Source organism: Salvelinus namaycush, chromosome 27, assembly GCF_016432855.1.
Source record: "Salvelinus namaycush isolate Seneca chromosome 27, SaNama_1.0, whole genome shotgun sequence".
Taxonomy (NCBI): domain Eukaryota; kingdom Metazoa; phylum Chordata; class Actinopteri; order Salmoniformes; family Salmonidae; genus Salvelinus; species Salvelinus namaycush.
The window spans coordinates 39625610-39652807 of NC_052333.1; the positions used below are offsets into that span (position 1 = coordinate 39625610).

The following is a 27198-nucleotide window of genomic DNA, read 5'->3' on the forward strand; positions in this document are numbered from 1 at the left end:
CCAGCTTCACCTGGAATGCTTTTCCAACAGTCTTGAAGGATTTCCCACATATGCTGAGCACTTGTTGGCTGCTTTTCCTTCACTCTGCGGTCAGACTCATCCCAAACCATCTCAACTGGTTTGAGGTCGGGTGATTGTGGAGGCCAGGTCATCTGATGCAGCACTCCATCACTCTCCTTCTTGGTCAAATAGCCCTTACACAGCCTGGAGGTGTCATTGACCTGTTAAAAAACGAATGATAGTCTCACTAAGCGCAAACCAAATGGGATGGCGTATCGCTGCAGAATGCTGTGGTAGCCATGCTGGTTAAGTGTGCTGTGAATTCTAAATAAATCACAGACAGTGTCACCAGCAAAGCACCACCACCCCATCGCACCTCTTTCTCCGTGCTTCATGGTGGGAACCACACATGAGGAGATCATCCGTTCACCTACTCTGCATCTCACAAAGACATGGCAGTTGGAACCAGACATTTCAAATTGACAAAAGGACAGATTTCCACCGGTCTTCTTGGCCCAAGCAAGTCACTTCTTATTATTGCTGTCCTCTAGTAGTGGTTTCTTTGCAGCAATTCGACCATGAATGCCTGATTCATGCAGTCTCCTCTGAACAGTTGATGTTGAGATGTCTTTTACTTGAACTTTGTGAAGGATTTATTTGGGCTGCAATCTGCAGTGCAGTTAACTCTAATGAACTTATCCTCTGCAGCAGAGGTGGCTCTGGGTCTTTCTTTCCTGTGGCGGTCCTCATGAGAGACAGTTTCATCATAGTGCTTGATGGTTTTTGCGACTGCACTTGAAGAAACTTTCAAAGTTCTTAATTTTCCGCATTGACTGTCTTAAAGTAATCATGGAAAGTCGTTTCTCTTTGCTTATTTGAACTGTTCTTGCCATAATATAGATTGGTCTTTTACCAAATAGGGCTATCTTCTGTATACCACCCCTACCTCGTCACAACACAACTGATTGGCTCAAACGCGTTAAGAAGAAAGAAATTCCGCAAATTAACTTTTATCAAGGCACACTTGTTAATTGAAATTAATTCCAGGTGTGTGTGCGCATACATAGTACCAGTCAAAAGTTTGGACACATCTACTCAAGGGCATTTCTTTATTTTTACTATTTTCTACATTGCAGAATAATAGTGAAGACATCAAAACTATGAAATAACACATGGAATCATGTAGTAACCAAAAAAGTGTTAAGCAAATTAAAAATATATTTGAGATTCTTCAACGTAGCCACCCTTTGTCTTGATGACAGCTTTGGAACATAATGTACACCTCAGGCCCAAAGCCAATGAGGTGTCCAGGGTGGGGCCTGATCCTATGGTGGGTTCAGGGGGGGGTGCACACACACCTGTCTATATAAGGTCACACAGCCATGAGGTCAAAAGAATTGAGAGCTGAATAATTAAGATATTCATTCTATACTTACAACGCCTTCATAATACAACGAAAATAGGTACGTTTTGTTATTCATGATCGTTTCAATAAATAGGGCACGGCCCGGTAGTATTAACCTTGGCCCGGTATCTTTTCTGGTAAGGTTATTCTCTCCTAGGAAGGCAGCGGCTTCAGCCTTGGAATGCAAAGGACAAGCAATTCTTTATGTCCATGAAGGCGCTTCTCTTCTGAATCTCCACCAAGTATTCGGATCTGTGCGTTTTCAATGCTCAGATGGCCCTTCCCTCGAGAGCACTATGTGTAATTTGTGTTGGAATCGCAGAAATCTTATGTAGACATTGCACGGTGGTTGACCTGTGCACAATTTGTAGGTCAATTCGCGCGAGGACACTGGAGCTGAACAGGTTGAAGAATGTTTCAAAGAATGCTGTAGTGATCATGATTTTGAGTGACATTTGAAGAGTTTGGATTTTAGTAGTGCAAGTGGATAACGGTTATTTATTCAACTAAATTGATGGATGATTGTTTGTTCTCTCTCAGTTCCCTTTCTACACAACAGAACAGTCTTGCTCTATCACAAGTCTGCATATCCAACGCCAGTCTAATGGTGAGTGTGTGAGCGAGAAGAGAAAGAATTTCCTGTGATAGATTAAGTAGTAATTGATGCATCCTTTAACCTATTGGGGATTTAATCCTGTTTATCATGATAACCTCCTCTCCATCTATCCCCTCTTCATCCATCCTTACAGCTCCAGAGCGTAGACAACTCCAGCTTGCACTCCTCCTCCTTCCCCTCTGTCTCGGCGGGGTCCTCGGTCCCCTCTTCCTCGTCGGTGACTGCAGCAGCTCAGCAGGTCTCCATGGGGGCCCCTCAGCCCTCTTCAGTGAACACAGTTTCTCAGTCGGTCCCCTCGGGCCTGGGCCCCGTCAGCAGCCTAGTAGCTATGGGCCTCCACACAGCAGCCTCCATGGGACCTCCAGCCATAGCCTCTGCAGCCATGTCCACAGCAGCCCAAGCCCAGGCTATCGCTTCCTCCGCCTCCTCACGCAGCTCTGCAGTCTCCTCAGGTTAGACATGGGTTTTTGGTTAAGGGGTGTGCGTCCCAAATGGCACCCTATTCCCTATATATAGTGCACTACTTTTGACCGGAGCCTAAAGAAAGTATTCACACCCCTTGACTTATTCCTGATTTTGTTGTTACAGCCCAAATTCAAATTGGGTTTAAAAAATGGTAATCTCACCCATCAACACACAATACACCATAATGACAGTGAAAACAATACACCATAATGACATTTTTTAAAAACATTTTTGCAAGTGTATTGAAAATAAAATACAGGTCACACCCCTGAGTGAATACTTTGTTGAAAAACCTTTGGCAGTGATTACAGCTGTGAGTCTTTCTGGGTAAGTATCTAAGAGCTTTCCACACATGGATTGTGCAACATTTGGCCATTTATTATTTTCAAAATTCTTCATGCTCTGTCAAATTAGTTGTTGATCATTGCTAGACAACCATGTTCAGGTCTTGCCATAGATTTTAGTCTAAACTGTAACTAGGCAACTCAGGAACATTCACTGACTTCTTGGTAAGCAACTCGTGTAGGTTTGGCATTGTGTTTTAGGTCATTGTCCTGCTGAAAGGCGAATTCAGTGGCTGGTGGAAAACAGACTGAACCAGGTTTTCCTCTAGGATTTTGCCTGTGGTTAGGTCCATTCCATGTATTTTTTTTACCTGAAAAACTCCCCAGTCCTTAAGATTACAAGCATACCCATAACGTGACGCAGCCACCACCATACATGGAAATATGGATGGTGGTACTCAGTAATGTGTTATGTATTGGATTTGCCCCAAACATCACTTTGTATTCAGGACAAAAAGGGAATTGCTTTGCCACATTTTTTGAGTATAACTTTAGTGCATTGTTGCAAACAGGATGCACGTTTTGGAATATTTTTTCATTCTGTACAGGCTTCTGTTTCACTCTGTCAATTAGGTTAGTATTGTGATGTAACTACAGTGTTGGATCAGTTTCTCAGTTTCGGTCACAGCCATTAAAGTCACTATTGGCCTCATGCTGAAATCCCTGAGCGGTTTAGTTCCTCTCCGGCAACTGAGTTAGGAAGTACGCATGTATCTTTGTAGTGACTGGGTGTATTGATACACCATCCAAAGTGTAATTAATAACTTCACCATGCTCAAAGGGGATAATCAATGTCAGCTTATTTTATTTTTACCCATCTACCAATAGGTGTCCTTTGCGAGGCATTGAGAAACCTTCTTAGTCTTTGTGGTTGAATCTGTTTGAAATTCACTGCTCAACTGAGGGACCTTACAGATAATTGTATGTGTGGAGTACAGAGATGTAGTCATAAAAAAAAAGATTATATTATAAATCAAATGATATTGTTCACATACACCCATTTAGTAGATGTTATTGCGGCTGTAACGAAATGCTTGTGTTCCTTGCTCCATCAGTGTAGTAGTATTTTTAAAAATCACAACAATACACAAATCTAAAAGTAAAAGAATGGAATTAAGAAATGAGCAATGTCAGAGTGGCATTGACTAAAATACAGTAGAATAGAATACAGTATATAAACTCAGCGGGAAAAAAACGTCCTCTCACTGTCAACTGTGTTTATTTTCAGCAAACTTAACATGTGTAAATATTTGTATGAACATAACACTCAACAACTGAGACATAAATTGAACAAGTTCCACAGACATGACTAACAGAAATGGAATAATGTGTCCCTGAACAAAGGGAGGGTCAAAATCAAAAGTAACAGTTAGTATCTGGTGTGGCCACCAGCTGCATTAAGTACTGCAGTGCATTCTTCATGGACTGCAACAGATTTGCCAGGTCTTGCTGTGAGATGTTACCTCACTATTCCACCAAGGCACCTGTAAGTTCCCGGACTTTTCTGGGGGGAATGGCCCTAACCCTCACCCTCCGATCCAACAGGTCCCAGATGTGCTCAATGGGATTGAGATCCGGGCTCTTCGCTGGCCATGGCAGAACACTGACATTCCTGTCTTGCAGGAAATCACGCACAGAACGAGCAGTATGGCTGGTGGCATTGTCATGCGGGAGGGTCATCTCAGGATGAGCCTGCAGGAAGGGTACCACATGAGGAAGGAGGATGTCTTCCCTGTAACACACAGTGTTGAGATTGCCTGCAATGACAGCAAGCTCAGTCCGATGATGCTGTGACACAGTCCGATGATGCTGTGTTGCCCTGGCCACATCTGCAGTCCTCATGCCTCCTTGCAGCATGCCTAAGGCACGCCTCCTGAGGTTGAAGAGGTGCTGTTGCGCCTTCTTCACCACACTGACTGTGTGGCTGGACCATTTCAGATTGTCATGGCGATGTGTACGCCGCGGAACTTGAAGCTTTCCACCTTCTCCACTGCGAGCGTGGCCACGCAGTCATGGGTGAACAGGGAGTACAGCAGTGGGCTGAGCATGCACCCTTGTGGGGCCACTGTGTTGAGGATCAGTGAAGTGGAGGTGTTGTTTCCGACCTTCACCACCTGGGGGGCTGCCTGTCAGAAAGTACAGGACCCAGTTGCACAGGGCGGGGTTCTGACCCAGGGCCCCGAGCTTATTGATGAGCTTGGATTGTACTATGGTGTTGAAGGCTGAGCTATAGTCAATGAACAGCATTCTTACGTAGATATTCCTCTTGTCCAGATGGGATAGGGCAGTCTGCAGAACACTATTACACACAGTAAGTCCATGGAACTTATGTGACTTGTTAAGCACATTTTTACTCCTGAACTTATTTATGCTTGCCAAAACAAAGGGGTTGAATGCTTATTGACGTTTTAAAACATATTGACATTGGTATTATGTGTAGACAAGTGATGACAAATCTCAATTTAATCCATTTTAAATACAGGCTGTAACTCAACAAAATGTGGAAAAAGTCGAGGGGTGTGGGTACTTTCTGAAGGCACAGGAATAGGGTGCCATTTGGGACGCTGACAGGGGTCTCAGTTTTAGATGTGGGACGTAAGCGTGTTGTAAATTTGAAGTGTGTTTTATATGTGTTTACTTTTTCTAATACTATATATTCCATCCTATTATTTCATATGTTTTGTCTTTTGTTTCTGCTGGTCTCTTTACAGGGAAAGCACCTCCTAACCTTCCGCCTGGAGTGCCGCCTCTGCTGCCCAACCCGTACATCATGGCCCCCGGGCTACTCCATGCTTACCCTGTAAGTAGGTCTCTATAAATAATGGGGCCAATGTATGACATTGGGATCAACATTTAAAAAAAATAACTAAAATAAACACTATTTTTAAGGAGTTTCACATGTGTACTAATAGGAATATATTAAAATTGGCCCATAACTCCACCTACGTAGGCCTAGGACTGTACATCTTTTAAGCAGAGTACGTACAGACATTGGCAAGTCAAATTCAAAGACTTTCAGGGACTATTTCAAGCACATAATTGTAATTTTAAAGAACCTCAATGTAATATAACATGTGAGTGGCGCAGCGGTTTAAGGCACTGCATCTCAGTGCAAGAGGCGTGACTGCAGTCCCTGGTTCGAATCCAGGCTGCATCACATCCGGCTGTGATTGGGAGTCCCATAGGGCGGCGCACAATTGGCCCAGCGTCGTCCGGGTTTGGCCGGGGTAAGCCGTCACTGTAAATAAGAATTTGGTCTTAACTGACTTGCCTAGTTAAATAAAGGTTAAAAAAATACAAATAATAATTTACAGTGCTTTCGGAAAGTATTCAGACCCCTTGACTTTTTCCACATTTTGTTACTTTTCAGCCTTATTCTAAAATGGATTACATTTAAAAATTCCTCATCAATCTAAACACAATACCCCATAATGACAAAGCGAAACAGGTTTTTAGAAAAAAATAGAAATACTTAATTTACATAAGTGTTCAGACCCTTTGCTATGAGACTTGAAATTGAGCTCAGGTGCATCCTGTTTCCATTCGTCATCCTCGATGTTTCTACAACTTGATTTTAATTGATTTCAATTTACCTGTGGTAAATTCAATTGATTGGACATGATTTAGAATGGCACACACCTGTCTATATAAGGTCCCACAGTTGACAGTGTATGTCAGAGCAAAAACCAAGCCATGAGGTTGAAGGAATTGTCCGTAGAGTTCCGAGACAAGACTGTTGAGGCACAGATCTAGTGAAGGGTACCAAAGCATTTCTGCAGCGCTGAAGGTCCCCAAGAACACAGTGACCCACAGTGACCTCCATTCTTAAATGGAAGAAATTTGGAACCTCCAAGACTCTCCCTAGAGCTGGCCGCCCGGCCAAACTGAGCAATCGAAGGAGAAGGGCCTTGGTCAGGGTGGTGACCAAGAACCCGATGGTCACTCTGACAGAGCTCCAGAGTTCCCCTGTGGCGAAGGGAGAACCTTCCAGAAGGACAACCATCTCTGCAGCACTCCACCAATCAGGCCTTTATGGTAGAGTGGTCAGATGGAAGACACTCCTCAGTAAAAGGCACATGACAGCCCATTTGGAGTTTGCCAAATGTCACCTAATAGAGACTCTCAGACCATGAGAAACAAGATTCTCTGGTCTGATGAAACTATTTGGCCTGAATGCTAAGATTCACGTCTGGAGGATTCCTGGCACCATCCCTTGGGTGAAGCATGGTGGTGGCAACATGCTGTGGGTATGTTTTTCCGGGGGGAGGGACTGGGAGACTAGTCAGGATCGAGGGAAAGATGAATGGAGCAAAGTACAGAGAGATCTTTGATGAAAACCTGCTCCAGAGCGCTCAGGACCTTAGACTGGGGCCATGGTTCACCTTCCAACAGGACAACGACCCTAAGCACACAGCCAAGACAATGCAGGATGGGCTTCGGGACAAGTCTCTGAATGTCCTTGAGTGGCCCAGCCAGAGCCCGGACTTGAAGCCGATCTAACATCTCTGGAGAGACCTGTAAATAGCTCTGCGGCGACACTCCCCATCCAACCTGACAGACCTTGAGAGGATCTGCAGAGAAGAATGAAATAAACTCCCCAAAAACAGGTGTGCCAAGCTTGTACCCAACAATACTCAAGGCTGTAATCGCTGCCAAAGGTGCTTCAACAAAGTACTGAGTAAATGCTGTGAATGCATCTCAACGTTCAACACTAAGCTAAGGACCTTGGGACTAAACACCTCCCTCAGCAACTGGATCCTGGACTTCCTGACGTGCCGCCCCCAGGTGGTAAGGGTAGGCAACAACACATCTGCCACGCTGATCCTCAACATGTGGGCCCCTCAGGGGTGCGCGCTTTTAGTCCCCACTTGTACTCCCTGTTCGCACAAACTGAACTGCGTGGCCAAACACGACTCTAACACCATCATTAAGTTTGCTGACGACTCAACGGTGGCAGGCCTTGTCACCAATGGAGGTGCCAGGACAAAATATTTTCTTAACTCTATTTTCTTACCTGCATTTTTGGTTAAGGACTTGTAAGTAAGCATTTCACGGTAAGGTTGTATACCTGTTGTATTTGGCGCATGTGACAAATAAAATTTGATTTGATTGGACTAAAGTCTTTTTTATTTTTAATACATTTGCAAAAAGCTCTAAACTTGGTTTTGCTTTGTCACTATGGGTTATTGTGTGTAGATTGAGGGGGGAATAACTATTTAAGCCATTTTAGAATAAGGCTGTAACATAACAAAATTTGGAAAAAGTGAAGGGGTCTGAATACTCTCCGAATGCACTGTATATAATGGTCATGGGCCTAAAGGACCTAATATAGAACCCCTTTAAAAAAAAACATGCAAGAAGTGTGAAAAGAATAATGAATTGTAGGCATTGCCAATGATTTGATATTCAAATTATCACATTCTAAAATGTGGGAATAATATGCACTTGCCTAAATGAATTGGATGCATTCATGGTGATTTCTGTAGCCTATGTTGCCGAGGCAGGCACACATAATAAAGTCATGAATAGCTGTTCCATTAATCTCACTATTTTAATGTCACCATCGCTGTTTTTATAATGAGAAAGCGACCAATGTGTAATGGAAGGATTTGTATTGAAAACCGCACATGGTTTTACCGGAACAGAGTAAAACACCCTTCAATTGAAGCTGCGGGAAACACGCGAAAGTGGCCACAACTCTCTCACGGATAATTATGTAGGAGAACTTATAAATTGGCTACAATAATTATAGTTGAAGTCGGAAGTTTACATACACCTTATCCAAATACATTTAAACTCACAATTTTCACAATTCCTGACATTTAATCCTAGTAAAAATCCCCTGTTTTAGGTCAGTTAGGATCACCACTTTATTTTATGAATGTGAAATGTCAGAATAATAGTAGAGAGAATGATTTATTTCAGCTTTTATTTCTTTCATCACATTCCCAGTGGGTCAGAAGTTTACATACTCAATTAATATTTGGTAGCATTGCCTTTAAATTGTTTAACTTGGGTGAAACGCTTCGGGTAGCCTTCCACAAGCTTCCCACAATAAGTTGGTGTGAATTTTGGCCCATTCCTCCTGACAGAGCTGGTGTAACTGAGTCAGGTTTGTAGGCCTCCTTGCTCGCACACACTTTTTCAGTTCTGTACACACATTTTTTTATAGGATTGAGGTCAGGGCTTTGTGATGTTCACTCCAATACCTTGACTTTGTTGTCCTAAAGCCTTTTTCCACAACTTTGGAAGTATGCTTCCAAAGTCATTGTCCATTTGGAAGACCCATTTGCGACCAAGCTTTAACTTCCTGACTGATGTCTTGAGATGTTGCTTCAATATATCCACATTATTTTCCTGCCTCATGATGCCATCTATTTTGTGAAGTGAACCAGTCCCTCCTGCAGCAAAGCACCCCCACAACATGATGCTGCCACCCCCGTGCTTCACGGTTGGGATGGTGTTCTTCGGCTTGCAAGTCTCCCCCTTTTTCCTCCAAACATAATGATGGTCATTATGGCCAAACAGTTCTATTTTTGTATCATCACACCAGGGGAAATTTCTCCAAAAAGTACGAACTTTGTCCCCATGTGCAGTTGCAAACCGTAGTCTGGCTTTTTTATGGCGGTTTTGGAGCAGTGGCTTCTTCCTTGCTGAGCGGCCTTTCAGGTTATGTCGATATAGGACTTGTTTTACAGTGGATATAGATACTTTTGTACCTGTTTTCTCCAGCATCTTCACAAGGTCCTTTGCTGTTGTTCTGGGATTGATTTGCACTTTTCGCACCAAAGTACATTCATCTCTGCGAGACAGAACGCGTCTCCTTCTGAGCAGTATGCTGGCTGCGTGGTCCCATGGTGTTTATACTTGCGTACTATTGTTTTTACAGATGAATGTGGTACCTTCAGGCGGTTGGAAATTGCTCCCAAGGATGAACCAGACTTGTGGAGGTCTACAATTTTTTTTCTGAGGTCTTGGCTGATTTCTTTTGATATTCCCATGATGTCAAGCAAAGAGACACTGAGTTTGAAGGTAGGCCTTGAAGTACACCTCCAATTGACTCAAATTATGTCAATTAGCCTATCAGAAGCTTCTAAAGCCATGACATAATTTTATGGAATTTTCCAAGCTGTTGTAAAGTCAGTCAATTTAGTTTATGTAAACTTCTGACCCACTGGAATTGTGATACAGTGAATTAATCTGTCTGTAAAAAATTGTTGGAAAATTACTTGTCATGCACAAAGTAGATGTCCTAACCGACTTGACAAAACTATAGTTTGTTAACAAGAAATTTGTGGAGTGGTTGAAAAACTAGTTTTAATGACTCCAACCTAAGTGTATGTAAACTTCCGACTTCCACTGTACAAGGACTTTTCAAGCACCAAATTGAGGAAATGTCTGCCTGTTCCAGTACATCTGAGCTCCAAATTCAAGTATGTGTCTTCAAGCCATTTGTATTGTTTAAAATTGCAGGTGTAACATGGAAAGAAATTAATGTGTCATGTTATTTTATTACCAGATCATTTTGTGAAGAAGCCCACTAGGCTACGTAATTTGTCATTATATCCTGATCAATTCATAAGAATAGCGTCGGGTGTCGCGCAATAGTCTATCCTATACAATTACTCACAGTAGACTGTGTCCAATCCGAGATACAGAAACATATGAAAACAACATGAACTCATTACATTGATGCTTTCTTTCTTTGTTAAATTTCACGAGACCCTAGCAGCAGCAGACAACAGATGATTAACATCAATTCACTAGAGATATTAGATCCAACGTGGATCCAGGCACAACTGTCTTCACCGGCGTAATGAATGAGATTCCAATATTCTGGACATTCCTCACAAACACCTTTTTTCCAGCTCTTGGGCTGTTGCATTGCATGTGCCATCACAACAGCTGTTCGTCACTTGACTGTCATTAATCTGGTCCAGGAAGACATTTTCAGATGTGTGAAAATATCACAGCGTAATTAAACAGCTCAACCCCAAATTCGCATCCAACAAGTATTATGCAACATTTTTGAAGAACCACGTTAAGGACAGTATTGATTTAGGTTTTCAGTACCAAGGTTAGAAGCATTCGATTTTGCAATCGTATACATTTTGGGGGATGTAGTTGTTATGTAGTTGTTATGTAGTTACACTGCATTTCTGAAATCTATAGAAAAAAACTGTCCGGCTAGATCCAGGATTCTTACAGGGTTCAAGTTCACACACCTCCGGCGCCGACAGAGATGGCTGCCTAGCTTTGCGTTCCTAGGAAACTATGCAGTATTTTGGTTTTTTTACGTGTTATTTCTTACATTGTTACCCCAGGTAATCTTAGGTTTTATTACATACAGTCGGGAGGAACTATTGGATATAAGAGCAACGTCAACTCACCAACATTACAACTCACCAGGAATACGACTTTCCCGAAGCGGATCCTCTGTTTTGCCCACCACCCAGGACAATGGATCGGATCCCAGCCGAAGACTCAAAACAACGACGCGGTAGAAGGGGCAGACGGAGCGGTCTTCTGGTCAGGCTCCGTAGACAGGCACATCGCGCACCGCTCCCGAGCATACTATTCGCCAATGTCCAGTTTCTTGACAACAAGGTAGACGAAATCCGTGCAAGGGTATCCTTCCAGAGAGACATCAGAGACTGTAATGTTCTTTGTTTGACGGAAACATGGCTCACTCGAGACACTCTATCGGAGTCGGTACAGCCAGCTGGTTTCTTCACGCATCGCGCCGACAGAAACAAACATCTTTCTGGTAAGAAGAAGGGCGGGGTTGTATGCCTTATGATTAACGAGATGTGGTGTGATCATAACAACATACAGGAACTCAAGTCCTTCTGTTCACCTGACTTTGAATTCCTCACAATCAAATGCCGACCGCATTATCTACCTAGAGAATTCTCTTCGATTATAATCACAGCCACATATATCCCCCCCAAGCAGACACATCGATGGCCCTGAACGAACTTCATTTGACTCTATGTAAACTGGAAACCAAATATCCTGAGGCTGCATTTATTGTAGCTTGGGATTTTAACAAGGCTAATCTGAAAACAAGGCTCCCTAAATTCTATCAGCATATCGATTGCGCAACCAGGGCTGGCAAAACCATAGATCATTGTTATTCTAACTTCTGCAACGCATATAAGGCCCTCCCCGCCCTCCTTTCGGAACAGCTGACCAAGACTCCATTTTGTTGCTTCCAGCCTATAGACAGAAACTAAAACAGGAAGCTCCCACGCTCAGGTCTGTTCAACGCTGGTCTGACCAATCAGATTCCACGCTTCAAGATTGCTTCGATCACGTGGACTGGGATATGTTCCGCATTGCGGCGAACAACAACATTGATGAATACGCTGATTCGGTGAGCGGGTTTATTAGCAAGTGCATCGGCGATGTCGTACCCACAGCGTCTATTAAAACATTCCCAAACCAGAAACCGTGGATTGATTGCAGCATTTGCGCAAAACTGAAAGCGGGAACCACTGCTTTTAATCAGGGCAAGGTGATCGGAAACATGACCGAATACAAACAGTGTAGCTATTCCCTCCGCAAGGCAATCAAACAAGCTAAGCATCAGTATAGAGACAAAGTAGAGTCGCAATTCAACGGGTCAGACACAAGGTATGTGGCAGGGTCTACAGTCAATCACGGATTACAAAAAGAAAACCAGCCCCGTTGCGGACCAGGATGTCTTGCTCCCAGACAGACTAAACAACTTCTTTGCTCGCTTTGAGGACAATACAGTGCCACAGACACTGTCCGCTACCAAAACCTGCGGGCTCTCCTTCACTGCAGCCGACGTGAGCAAAACATTTAAACGTGTCAACCCTCGCAAGGCTGCAGGCCCAGACGGCATCCCCTGCCGCGTCCAGCTGGCTGGTGTGTTTACGGACATATTCAATCAATCCTTATCCCAGTCTGCTGTCCCCACATGCTTCAAGAGGGCCACCATTGTTCCTGTTCCCAAGAAAGCTAAGGTAACTGAGCTATATGACTACCGCCCCGTAGCACTCACTTCCGTCATCATGAAGTGCTTTGAGAGACTAGTCAAGGACCATATCACCTCCACCCTACCTGACACCCTAGACCCACTCCAATAGGTCCACAGACGACGCAATCGCAATCACACTGCACACTGCCCTAACCCATCTGGACAAGAGGAATACCTATGTGAGAATGCTGTTCATTGACTACAGCTCAGCATTTAACACCATAGTTCCAAACTCATCATCAAGCTCGAGACCCTGGGTCTTGACACCGCCCTGTGCAACTGGGTCCTGGACTTCCTGACGGACCGCCCCCAGGTAGTGAGGGTAGGTAACAACATCTCCACCCCGCTGATCCTCAACACTGGGGCCCTACAAGGGTGCGTTCTCAGCCCTCTCCTGTACTCCTTGTTCACCCACGACTGCGTGACCATGCACGCCTCCAACTCAATCAAGTTTGCAGACGACACTACAGTGGTAGGCTTGATTACCAACAACGACGAGACGGCCTACAGGGAGGAGGTGAGGGCCCTCGGAGTGTGGTGTCAGGAAAATAACCTCACACTCAACGTCAACAAAACAAAGGAGATGATCGTGGACTTCAGGAAACAGCAGAGGGAGCACTGCTGTCCAAAAAAACATTGCTGCACGTCTGAAGTTTGCAAAAATGCACCTGGATGTTCCACAGCGCTACTGGCAAAATATTCTGTGGACCGATGAAACTACAGTTGAGTTGTTTGGAAGGAACACATAGCACTATGTGTGGACAAAAATAGGCACAGCACACCAGCAGCAAAACCTCATCCCAACTGTAAATTATGGTGGAGGGAGCATCATGGTTTGGGGCTGGTTTGCTGCCGCAGGACCTGGACAGCTTGCTATCATCATCGGAAAAATTAATTCCCAAATTTATCATGTCATTTTGCAGGAGAATGTTCGGCTATCTGTCCACCAATGGAAGCTCAACAGAAGTCGGGTGATGCAACAGGACAACGACCCAAAACACAGAAGTAAATCAACAACAGAATGGCTTCAACAGAAGAAAATACGCCTTCTGGATTGGCCCAGTAAGAGTCCTGACCTCAACCCGATTGAGATGCTGTGGCATGACCACAAGAGAGCAGTTCACACCAGACATCCCAAGAATATTGCTGAACTGAAAAGAGGAATGGTCCCAAATTCCTCCTGACCGTTATGCAGGTGTGATCCACAACTACAGAATTTTTTGTTGTTGAGGTTATTGCTGCCGAAGGAGGGTCAACCAGTTATCAAATCCAAGGGTTCACATACTTTTCCACCCTGCACTGTGAATTTTTACACAGTGTGTTCAATAAAGACATGAACATTTATAATTGTTTGTGTGTTATTAGTTTAAGCAGACTGTTTGTCTATTGTTGTGATCTAGATGAAGGTACAGATCAAATTTTATGACCAATTTATGCAGAAATCCAGGTATTGCCAAAGGGTTCACATACTTTTTCTTGCCACTGTATATTGCAATTGGAGAAGAATTGCAAACATTTTTTCCTTCTATTGTCTTTTCTCACCGCCTTTTGCCTCTCAGCCTCAGGTGTATGGCTATGATGACCTACAGATGCTCCAGGCAAGAATACCACTGGTGAGTAAGTTATCTGGATCTAACCCATCCATTTAGCGGGTTGGCCAAATATGACTTCTGGCATTTACTAGTAACTCTAACAACAGCTGCAAACTGATTTTTAAAGAAGGGAAGAACTGGCTGTCTCGCCAAACTGTTTTTGGAACTCATTTCTTTCCAGGAACTGTGCTATGTTGCGAGTTAATGAAATGGGATATAGTCTGATAATCGTACTAGTAAAAACTGAGCCTCTTCTATCTTCTCAGGATTACTACAGCATCCCGTTTGCCACCCCCAACACAGCACTGACTGGCAGAGATGGCAGCTTGAGCAACAACCCTTACTCTGGTAAGCACCATTCTAACCCCCATCTGGTGTATAACTAAGTCTACTTTCCTATTTTATGGACTGTGTACTGAATGCTAACACAGTGAAGGGAGGGGTTTGGTGTTAGGAACGAACACATCTGTTGATCCTGTCCTGCGTCGCCATGGCAAAACTGGACAGTGGTGTGCTAGAACAATGTGCAGCCGCCACCAGATGGTCAGACCTTCATCGCCGTGACTGACTTGAACTGATTCGCTGCTTCAACGCTATTGTCCATTGTTCTGGTGTAGTAACTGATTTCTGAGAATCACCCGCTTGTTGCTTGAACATAACGGAAGTTTTTCTGTCACTTTTTCGCTCATCTCTCCCACTCATCCCCCTTTCACACACTTTTTTCACACTTTCCCTTTTATCTCTCTCCCCCGTTCCCCTCCGGCAGGTGACTTATCAAAGTTTGGTCGAGGTGACGTGTCGTCCCCGGCTCCGGCCACCACATTGGCTCAGCAGACGCAGCAGAACCAGAGTCAGACGCACCACACCACGCAGCAGCCCTTTCTCAACCCCGCACTGCCTCCCGGCTACAGCTACACCAGCCTGCCCTACTACACCGGTGTGCCGGGCCTGCCCAACACCTTCCAGTACGGTCCCGCCATGTTCCCGGTGAGGTTTCTCAAGATTTGTCTGGGTATTGTTGTTTTGGATGTTTTTTAAATTATATGAAGTTTTAGGAAGTTAACAAGGGTATGTTCTCGTGATGCATGTATACATGCATTTTGCAGTCCCGCCAGGATTTAGATTTTTTGTGTGTAATTTCTGCGGCCAAAAATGATTGATTTTGCGGCAGCTTTTCTGAAATTCTGTGATACATTTTGCGATGTTTTTTCATGTTAATTTCATATAAAGCATTAAAAAGTCATGTGCTCAGTTTTAGGTCGATTTTAAGCAGAATACATAATACAAAAACAATTAGAAACATCTAAAGTGCTCAATTTTGTTTTCCTGAACACTCACACATACCTCTCCTCTCCATCAGGCTTGGGGTTTGCCATCAACACAAGATGCACCTCCCATTCCTATTCACGCTCTCTCACTCTCAAAAAAAAACAAATAGATTCAAAGCTGATCAATCACTTTCAATTTGAGGATCAATTTCTTTCTAATAAATTGTCTTCAATATTCTTGAGATTGTGATTTTTTTTTTTCTGAAAGGGTTGTGAGGGAGATAAAGAACAGAACGTACAAATATAGAGTTGTGGTTGAAATGTACTATTCCATTGCTAAAAAATCCAGAAAGATTGTGCTTTCGTGATCCGTATGAAGTTTTACAGAGTTTAAAGCGGCAAAGCTGACAAATTGCACACAGTGCTTTGAGCAGTGCTCTCCATAGACAGACTGGGGAGAGCAGAGTGCCGACCACCCTACTAAAGCCAAGGTTAGCGGAGTAAAATTTTGAGTAAAACGCCACTCACCTTGATTCTTTCAGTGCTTGCCACAGTCTTCCCTGCTACCACTTCAGTCATGGTGATCTGCCGCTGCTGTGGGAACTGTTCTGACATTCTCATATTCTTTGCTGATTCGAAGTGACTGTTGATTGTCGGCTTTCTCTAGTTTCCAAAAACATTTGGAAATTGTTTCGCATGGTTGTTAGCTGTTATTTTTGTTTGCAAATGAGATTGATTTCGGTTCAGTGTACTGCCGGTCAGCCATCAACAATCACCCATCTTCGCACGTGAATACGCTGACAGGCCGGGGGACCAAACGTTGTTGACGTGTGGTTGAATTGAGCCATTTTCCACGGTAACAGTGCAGTAATTGGTCAAAATTACGAGCTCTCGCATAATATGCGCTGATTGCTTGATTTTGCATTGAATTATGCGATCACGGAATCCTGGAGGGACTGATTTTGTAGTATGACATGCAAACTGTCCTCATTTATAATTGGGGGACACAAATATATTACGAACTGTTTTTTGGCAAAATGTCCTCTAATGCAGCTTCAATTGAGAGAATCCACTATGCTGTAAAAGGAATTGAAATTGCATGTGTTAGCAGCTGATATTTTATATACTTTAGACAACTAAAGTATATTAGTTTCACCTCTAACCTGTCTGTGTTTCCAGGTTGCTCCTACCTCGTCGAAGCAGCACGGTGTGAACGTTGGTGTCAACGCCTCGGCAACAGCCTTCCAGCAGGCCAGCGGCTACAGTTCCCATGGTTACAACACTGGTAAGACTAAACACACCCTGTGGAACAGCATCTGTTCAGGGGTCATTCAGTTCAAATCTGTACATACTGATAGAATGGCTATCAACACTGCATGCAACTGAAAGTCAGTTTAGTCGACACTGCCTGCATTCACTTTTATATTTAATAGGCCTCTCACATTCAAAGGTTTTTTGGGTTTGAATGCAACTAATTTCAGTTACACCAAGTTGGAGACATTAACATTTGCCTGTGCCTAAGCAGGCAAAGGCTGACATTGCCCACATTACCGGTCTACATCAACCGCTCTTCAACATGGTTAGTAGATGAAATGGCACTAACTCCAACCTTTCTAAATCAGGCACGCCACTGATGTTGTTGACCAGCTGTTATGGAGCGGTTTCTGTTGCTTGGAGACAAACTGCTGCCGTTGTTACCAACAAACTATTCTAACCAACCAACCCTGTGCACTGTCTGATATGGGCCAGCTATTCATGGGTTGCATCTCCGTCACTCGGTCGCGTTGTTGGCATTGTTATCAACGTTCTACAGATGCTGCAGCAATATTGATGTTCAAAAGTAGAACTGGGACTAATAACTGTCATCTAAATTACACTATAGGAGCTTGGGAATACGATGACATTGCTAAAGTAGGCACATATTTAGTAGGAAACAACTTTGCAATCATGTTGTCAAATTTACTTTAGACAGATGGCAATGTTATTGTTAACTCGAAATGACACAACGACAAGGTTCCAGTTTAACAAAGTTTACTATACTATATGAACATACTACAAGGTAGCCATTCCACTCCAGGCTAGGTCCATCAACAACAAGACTCCCTGCGCAGGCACACGCTTGACTGAGTGATAGCCCCGTAATAACAGAAATATAGGGATACTTAAAACATGAACTTAACAATCTCCCCCTTTTCTTTAAAGACAAATAAAACATCAACAACATAATTAAATGTCCAAGTATTATTCAAGATCCCCATTACAAATGGGTTGTGTGACAGTTTTTATTTGTATTACTCAAGCTGCCACTTTCCATTACTGAGAGCCTGTAGGAGCACAAGACCGGATGCTCCTTTTTTTAGTCAGACAGTCAGCAAGCTGTTCCTTTGTGGTCGACCACAGAATCCGCTGGATTCTCTGTGCTTGAATAAGTTCCTTGATGCTGCTAATCTCGAAGTCTTTTCTCTGTGACAGACTTGGTTGACTTCACAGCATCAACTAATGAGTAGTTGTCAGTGACACAAACTACAGGTAGAAAGTGCCGTTTTGTCTCACCAGTGGTAAGCTCTGAGAACAGAGTTGCAAGAAAGATAGCATTGTCAATTCCATCCGCAAGAGCAAGGGTTTCTCCAGCAAGTGTGCTTCGGACAACCCTTCTGATCCTTTTTGACTGCCAACACATGGGTGAGAATCTTCCTCCTTCACCCATTAACACGATTAGATGTCCACCTTGTGTGCCTCCATCTGTAAGGTTCCCTAGCGAAGCATCACTGAAGACAACTAGTTTCAAAGAGTCATCTTTTCCAACATGCTGAAACGTTAAAGTCACTTGTTGTGATTTCAGTTTACGAACAACTTTGTTCACCTCATGAATGGTTTGTACAGTGGCGTGTTTTGTGTTAGATGCCAAGTTGCAACCATCAAACATTACATCAGGTCTACTCTGTCTAGCAACCCATAAAATGTGTCCTATCTTTGACCTCAATTGACCAGCTTCAATTCCACATAGAGGGGAATTCCTTTGTACGGCTCTTGAAGAATCCAGTTGAATGGGTTGAAGATTCTTGATATAGCTCTCCTGTTGCATCAGTATTTTTCCATCAACTGTAATAAACTCTATGCTAACATAACAAAATGATCATGCTCCTCACGGCCAACCTAGAAAACAGCTTTGAGGTGTGGAATCACAGTTGAAGCAAAGGTCTGTGAGCCACCCCAGATAAAGTCATCGACATGACAGGCAAGTACTCCAGTCACATTGCAGTCTTGATCAAGCCAATAGAAGACTGCAGGATCCACTTGTGACATTTTTCCACCTGTATTCAGCATTGTTGCCTTGACTTTGTTGTACCAGTAGAGTGATGCATCTGCCAGTCCATACACACACTTTTTTAGTTTCCACAGTGTTCCTTCGCTTTTAGCTTCAGGCGGAGGTCGGATGTGAATGTCCCTTGACAGCTCTGTTCCCTGCAAAAATTCCATAGACATCAAATCTGCATTAAGTTTCCATTTTTTCTGGCAGATCACTGACATCAGCAATCTGAGTGATTGTCGGTGAGTCTTTTGGGAGTTCTTTAGCAGCCAGCTCCACTAGACGTGCTTTAGGCACTATTCCAGTTAAGGATTCTTTAAGGGTACACACCCAACTTGTTGAGATGCATTTTTGGCCAATGTCTTTGACTTCCTCAAACACTCAATTTTTCCTCCAATTACTGAGCTCATCTAGCTTAGCTGAGTCAAATGACACGTCCTTTGTTTCAAGTACATCATCATTTTGAATGTCATTCTGTTTTTCTCGATTTTCTATTGGTTCAATTCTGATATTATCTACAAGTGACAGGTCAGCTGACCCTGTTGTACCAGAAAGTGTAGCTGGTTCAGAGTACTGCAAGTTGTACCAGTTCTGGTGTTTTCCTTTTGCTTTTCCTGCTCGTCCAATAACGGTTGCTGTATGTGGAATACCACTTTCTCTGTCCATGTATTTAACAGTTTAACAGTTATTAGGTAGCAAAGTTTGTCAGAAGTAGCTAGCTAAAATCTGGAGGTCTCCCCTCAATCTTACATAGCTAGCTAACGTCCTACTGCATCGAATGTCAATCTGGCAACTTAAATGATGACAAGGTTTTTGCACAAATTATTTGCCTTTAGAAATGTCATTGTGTTTTCAAGCCACAGTAATGCACTTTAGACAATCTTCATCAGCGCCCAATGAGGATGCATTGAATAGAAAGCTCAGTGGGGCATCAGTCTTAAAACTTACGTTTAAAACAATATTGTGGCACAACGCGCAACCCATGAATAGAGTGATCTGGGCCCAATATAGATTATTAGTTTTGAGGCTCGTGATTTTACTTTATTTTATAAAAATGTTTACAGGGTTTGCGTTTATGTGAAGACTTGTCTAAAATGGGAGTGGAAATGGTAGTTTTATTATTCTGCAACTCTCACCATTCTTTTGAATGGAGAAGGAGATCTAGTTTACCCTTTATCTTTTTGTTAGTACAGTAATTTGTTCTATTTTAGTAGTTTTGGACTGGAAAAGTGGACTGTATCGATATTTCCTTTGCCCTCCTACATGTATTACGGGGCAGTAAGGTGGTGGGTGTTCTGTTGCTACTGCCTATCATTGCTTGCTTCTGCTCATTCAATAAGTGGAGTTGGGTTTCCGGCTACACCCTCCATCCCATGAGGTCATCTTAAAACCTGTTTCTTTCTCTCTCTCGCTCCATCTATCCACTTCTATCCTTTAGTCTTCCTCTATTTCTCTCTCCCTCTATCCCCCTGGTCACACAGCATCTATTATCCACACCACCTACTGCTTCCTGCCTCCACCGCCCACCCCTCCCTCCCCCTGCCTGACGCCCCAATACCCACATCCTAACCCTGCTTGGTGTGTCTAACGCTGTGGGCTGTGGCTATGTGTCTGACTGTTGCAGGCTATGAGGATATGGGCCAGGCTTCGGGGAGTGGGGATTTCTGTAAGGGTGGATATGGCACTGCCGTGGCTGCCGCCGCTTCTGCTCAAAACAAGCAAGCCAGCTCTGTCAGCGGGCCTGGAGTCGGTGAGTGCCGCCACACACCAACCCTCCCTTCCTCCCTCGCTCCGTCATCACCTCCATCCTCTCCCTCATTGCTGCTTACCGTCCAACACCACAGAGAAGACCCTGACACCCGTTTTGCAGTCAACCGTCACCTTCTGTCTGCCTCCATTCTTCTGTTACTCATCTGTTCTGTCCCCCAGGACTACTCATCATTAGGCACCAAGGTGCTGTAGGAAGGGTCAAATGTCCTCAGAATTAACACTGTCAATTGTATACCTTAGCCATAGGACAGCATTGCCCAAAAACTGTCCTGGGGACTCCAAGGGGTGCACGTTTTTGCTCTAGCATTTCAGATTAAAATATTCTAAGCTTGATGATGAGTTGATTATTTCAATCCGCTGCGTAATGCTAGGGCAAAAACCAAAATGTGATCCTCATTGGGTCTCCAGGACCAAGTTTGGGAAATGCTACCATAGAGGCTAGCTAATTGTTTATGTTCAATTCTTACATTTCTAAAGCGTTGAGGGTAGCTGCTAACCATTTAACAGTTGATGAGTAGCCCTGGTCCATGCTCCCCTCACACACTGTGCTGCTAGCTTTCCACCCATGGTGTGCTTGCTTCAGTGTGTGCCAGAAGTACCTTGCTGGCCTGTGCGGTTGACACAGGATGTACACACACCCCAAGGGTGGGGAACGAGTGACAAAATGGAGGTCCTGCCTGTTGAACTGCCATGCTCTGAAATGGGGATACTAAGACTATGGGGTGTGAAGGTAGCATGTTTCCAAAGTGACACGCTCCCTCAAACTCAATGTATTCTCTCAACTACAGAAGATAAAAAGGAATGGATTTTTTATGTAGATGAACAGTGAATTTCCTGAGTGCGGTTGACAGGGTTCGTACAAAGTGCTTAAGGTACTTTAATTTAGCACTCTAAAATTCAAGTACTGGAATGCCTTAAATCACATTTTCTGAAGTTGGTACTTGTAAAGTACTTGAAGTAAAATGAGAGGAGAACAGAAAATGATCAAATACGTTGATTTGAAAAGTATTAGAAAAACGTATTGGTCTTGCAAATTCATTTCCAGGCGGACTACAGCATTTTACAGCTTGCGCATTCCACCAACACTGCCACTCAGCCAGGCAGGTATAGAACTGACTGCTTAGGCGCCGCCAAACGTCACATCGATAGCTAAAATGCCGGGCAAATGTAGATTAAATCCTACCTGGCAGGATATTGTTTATGAATGGGTTTTGCCAGACCCAACCAGGGATTTAGTGGAGAGTAAACACTGTTTATGCACCTTTTTTGTTTGTGAAAGTGTTTAATCACCTTTTTATTTAGTTAATTATTGTTTACCCACTTATTATTGCTTTCCCAGCGTTAATCAACGCACAGAAGGCTTCTTGATTGGAGTTCTAACCGTGCCTACCTTTGCGAACGAGTGGAAACATTGAATGAGTCATGTATGCTCGTTATGTTCGCCTGCTCCCCCGGATTTGCCTGTTTCCACGACATAGGACGAGAGGTGAAATGAACTACCTTAGCCCAGACCTACAGTGGCAATTAGCAGAGACTATGCTGGCAGTGGATTTTCTTTTACATCCCTAGACTACTGCCGTGTCAACAGACATGTCCCAAACAAAGTAAAACTGACTCTCTGAGTGTTCAACTGGTAAATAGTCGCAGATATTTCAGTCAGATGTCTAGCTAGCTAGGTAGCTCAAGGGCTCTGGCTATTAGCCAGGTAGCTATCTATAACTAACTGGCTAGAAAGATGAAGTGAGCTTCTAACGTTGAACGGAGCCTGACCTCAGCAGGAGCATTTGACTGAAATTAGGCTAGCTATAAATCAAAAGATGGACTACTATAAGTTCTCATAACAAAATACCTTTTCTTTATAGAGAGTAGTGAGTCAGGCTGCAAAGGAGATACAGAGAGAGGAATCATTGAAGCAAGCAGGGAGAGAGGTTAGTAGTACAGTGGTTCCCAAACTTGGGGTCTGGGATCATGTGGTGTCCCCTAAAATGTAATCGTATCATGGCTATACAGGGGGACTAACCTAATAAAATATCACCTTACTGCATAAAGGGAACTGTGAAGAGACAGCCATTTTATTGTATTGTAATTTGCACTGAACTATCTATTAGACCAAGAAAGTGTGTGTGTACTGATATATAGGCTGTGTGACGTTTAAAATGTATTTCAATCCTTGACTAATAATGTTCTGTACTATGTATCTTTTCATGTGGATCCCAGGAAGAGTAGCTGATGCTTTTGCAGTGGCTAATAGGGATCCTAATAAATACCAAACGTAGCAGGCATAAAGGAAATGCCTGAGCAGGGTCAAAAGAAAAATGTAAAGCTTCCGGTTTTCAGACTTCGCCTCTCTTTTTCTCCTGAACAAGATGCTTCCGGTTCCTGCTGACCCGCTGAGGGTGCAGGCGGACAGTTGTGTGCTAGAACAATACGTAGCCGCCACCAGATGCAGTCAGACTTTCTTTGCCGTGGCTGACTGGAACTGATTTTTTAAAATCCTTTTTGTTTTCCTCTGCGCCATCTCATCATTCATTCACTGCTCTTTTTGCTCTCATTCCCCTACATTGATGCATCTAATACTTTAGATTAGCAACTAGTGACCATCTTCTAGAAAGTGCTATATTGCTCCTTTACAGCCTTGTACTGAGAATGTTTTGATACAAGGTGTATATAATTGATTGGATTTATAATGGTGCTTTTCCGGTGCTCAAAGAGCTTTGCATAGTGGGGGGGGGGGGGGGCAACTCCTCTTCCACCACCAATGTATAGCACACATTTGGCACACCCACCATTTTGTGCCAGAATGCTCACCACACATCAGCTATAATGATGGAGTGTAATGTATACCAATTTGGGAGTAAGGGACCTGACGATCGATCCGTCTCGGCTCGAAACATTGTCTTGATTAAAAGTGGTGTAGGAGCCATAATGGTAAAGGGGCAAATCATGTACAAGCCATTATAGGAATGGTATAGGAGCAAATCATGTACAAGCCTTTTTGTTTCTCTGTGAGTACACGTCCGAGTAATCCATCTGGCTCCGCGGCTTTGTGAATGTTGACCTGTTCAAAGGTCACATAGGCTACCGAGAGCGTGATCACACAGTTGTCCGGAACAGCTGGTGCTCTCATGCATGCTTGCTTCGAGGCACTGGGCAGCTTGTGGCTGAGTTTCACTTTGTAGTCCGTAATATTTTTCAAGCCCTGCCACATCTGACGAGTGTCAGAGCCGGTGTAGTAGGATTCAGTCTTAGTCCTGTATTGATGCTTTGCCTGATTGTTTGTCGGAGGGCACAGTGGGATTTCTTATATGCGTCCGGATTAGTGTCCCGCTCCTTGAAAGTGGCTGCTCTAGCCTTTAGCTCGGAGTGGATGTTGCCTGTAATTCATGGCTTCTGGTTGGGAAATGTATGTACGGTCACTGTGGGGACGATGTCGTCGATGCACTTATTGATGATGCCATTGGATGAATCCCGGAACATATTCCAGTCTGCTAGCAACACAGTCCTATAGCGTAGTATCTGTGTTATCTGACCACTTCCGAATTGAGTCACTGGTGCTTCCTGCTTTAGTTTTTGCTTGTAAGCAGGAATCAGGAGGATAGAACTATGGTCAGATTTGCCAAATGTAGGGCGAGGGAGAGCTTTGTATGCGTCTGTGTGTGGAGTAAAGGTGGTCTAGAGGTTTTTTTCCTCTGGTTGCACATGTGACATGCTGGTGGAAATGAGTTAAAACTGATTTGTTTGCCTGCATTAAAGTCCCCGGCCACTAGCAGCACTGTTTCTGGATGAGCATTTTCTTGTTTGCTTATGGCCTTACACAGCTCATTGAGTGTGGTATTAGTGCCAGCATCGGTTTGTGGTGGTAAATAAACTGCTACGAATAATATAGATGAAAACTAGTCATTAGAATGTGATGTACATTTGACTGCCTTACTTTCTATCTGGAAACTGCTGCCTTACTCCCGGACCATTCTGTGGATCTGACTCCCAGGGGTTTCCCTACCTCTCCTGCAGGGGTTGTGACCTGTAGACATGGTGAAGTAAATATGTCCGAACCCCTTTGTTTCCTCTGCAGGAGTCTCGGTCACGTCAAGCAACACGGGGGTCCCAGACATTTCAGGGTCTGTTTACACAAAGACACAGCAGGTGAGAATGATGCTACAGTGGTACAAACACTGGAATAAATGTATCTGTTCTGAGACATACGGAAAGTTTATTACAACCAGTGTCTGTATAAAAGGATGTTTGTACGCAAACAAATGTAAAAACCGCACACTAGTAAAGACAGGGCAACCAACGTTGTTGTGTTTATCCCTCCAGCAGCAGTCTTTTGAGAAGCAGCAGGGTTTCCATGCAACCACACCGGCAACTTCCTTCAGCCTGCCCTCGGCCCTGGGCAGTGGTGGTCCCATCAACCCCCCAGCCGCGGCTGGTTACGCTCCGGCCCCCTTCATGCACATCCTGGCACCGCACCAGCAGCCCCTCTCTCAGATCCTGCACCACCATCTGCAGCAGGACGGACAGGTACGGTGTGTGTTTCACGGCGCATGTGTGTGTTGTGACGGTGCATGTGTCACACTGTATCTTGGAGAGAAATAGCTAGCACTGGATACCTTGCCTATGATCTTTTCCTATTTTCTCTCCTAACAGAGTGGCACTGGACAGCGCAGCCAGAATGCTTCACTTCAACAGAAAACCCAGATCAACAAGTCTGCATACAACAGCTACAACTGGGGGGCCAACTAACACCTGGCCCCATGTGTCCCAAAGTCTGACAGAAAAGGGGGTATCCTTCCCCACAAACGGTCTCCATGTAACCCCCACTCTCTTAGAGATCCCCTCCCCACTCTTTCTGTTCAGCACACCGGCAGTACTCACCCCTGTCATGGGTGTCGCTGAGCTGAGAGGCAGTCTTGTAAGAGCGGGATGGAGTTAAATGATTATAGTAACAGACCATTAAGACCAGAGTATTGAGTGTCTGGAATTTGTATCATGTCCAACCCCCCTCCCTTTCGCTCTGTTGTATGTAACATTGAGCTGTTTTCTAATATAAATGTTTTTTGTTTTTTTTTACTGATGGGAGGAACAAAGATGTTGAAGGCGGGAGACAGGCTGGTTTTCTATTCTCACCCTCTCCCCCTTATACTTGGGCGAAATGTAACCTTCCCACCATAAACCCAAACTGATTAACTTTTTCCTTTGTTTCCCATTGAGTTTGTCCAACATTTTAGTTTTAAGAATGGATTTTCTAAATTGGCAGAGGAATTGTGAAGTGTATTTTTTACCATTATGTATATGTGTGTATGCACATGTGCGGAGTGTTTTTGTGTGTACACTGGTGGGCCTTGGGTGTGTACCGGTCCTCTCGTTACTCCCAAACGCAGTGAGTTACACACTCATACCATGTAAAATGATTTCCCATGTTTCCTATGTTGTAAAATAGCTTTACCCCTGATTAAAAATGTAACATTTGTAGATTGTTGCTTATTCTGCAAGAGTCGTACTAGAGGCCAGGGGCACACCCTTACCTACCTATGTGTTGAAGTTGTTATTTTTCTAATCCCCCCCAATATATTAGGAAAGCTGCAGCAATGATTACTAATGGACAAAATTGTACTATGTTTTTGTCTGATTTTCTTTTTGTACTGTGCGTTAAAAAAATATATTTAAATGGTTTAACTTGTCTTGTACATATATAAAAAAAAAACAAGTACTGTAGTCCTTGTTTGTTCAATGGCTTCCCCCCTTCCCTTTCTCAGATCCTCACTTGTTACCTTTTTTGTTTCGTGGTTTATTTTGTTTTGTAAAAAATATATAAATATTAAGTATATATAACAGGAAAAATACATTTTCATCATTTTGGATGTGAATGTCTTTTTTTTAAGAAACTTTATTTTTCTATCATGTGGCTTGTAAATACAGCAGTCTTTTTTCTTCTTCAACTTAGTCAGCTAAACACAGTGGTGCCCAGTCTTGGTCTTGGTTGGGGCAGTCATTCTGCAAGTTTCCCTTTATCTAATTTCTATATAAAACAATATTGATATCATTTGGTTGAATAGAGTACCTCATTCAAAAGACCTGGATTGAAGGGAACCCTCAAGGACAGTCTTACATTAACAGGTTTGGACATCACTGCTCTGTAGTCATCCAAGAAAGTGGGGGTGGGGTGGGCAGGGCTGTGTTCTTACACAGTTGGTTTGGACGACCAGCAGTATCAAATAAAACTCAACTCAGTGATTGTTTCTCTGTAGAACTCTGCATGGTGCATCCTTGTCTTTTTTTTCCAGAAAAAATAGCATTTTGGTGAGCTAGAAGGTAACATTTCAAGTAATTTCATTGAGTCAAATTCGTGTATCGATATTTCCTTCACAGACTAGACTGTTGCACTTAAAATTCAAAGCACATCTGATTTGTTAAATAAATCT

At 43.5% G+C, this 27198-nt stretch overlaps 1 protein-coding gene across 9 annotated transcripts in view; it reads left to right on the top strand.

The window, feature by feature from the left end:
- LOC120022842 (ubiquitin-associated protein 2-like) overlaps nt 1–26647 on the top strand; it is an 86651-nt gene extending 60004 nt beyond the window's left edge. For 3 of the 9 annotated variants that reach the window (XM_038966872.1, XM_038966875.1, XM_038966879.1), the window contains 11 exons: nt 1946–2012; nt 2155–2473; nt 5530–5630; nt 14396–14449; nt 14695–14776; nt 15195–15415; nt 16876–16981; nt 20631–20756; nt 24849–24919; nt 25094–25297; nt 25424–26647. In XM_038966872.1, the coding sequence (XP_038822800.1) occupies nt 1946–2012; nt 2155–2473; nt 5530–5630; nt 14396–14449; nt 14695–14776; nt 15195–15415; nt 16876–16981; nt 20631–20756; nt 24849–24919; nt 25094–25297; nt 25424–25519 (1447 nt within the window). In that variant the 3' untranslated portion in view covers nt 25520–26647. The remainder of the gene's footprint in view (nt 1–1945; nt 2013–2154; nt 2474–5529; nt 5631–14395; nt 14450–14694; nt 14777–15194; nt 15416–16875; nt 16982–20630; nt 20757–24848; nt 24920–25093; nt 25298–25423) is intronic. The other 6 variants (XM_038966878.1, XM_038966880.1, XM_038966873.1 and 3 more) reach the window with 5 other exon arrangements.
- Nucleotides 26648–27198: the final 551 nt, after the last annotated feature.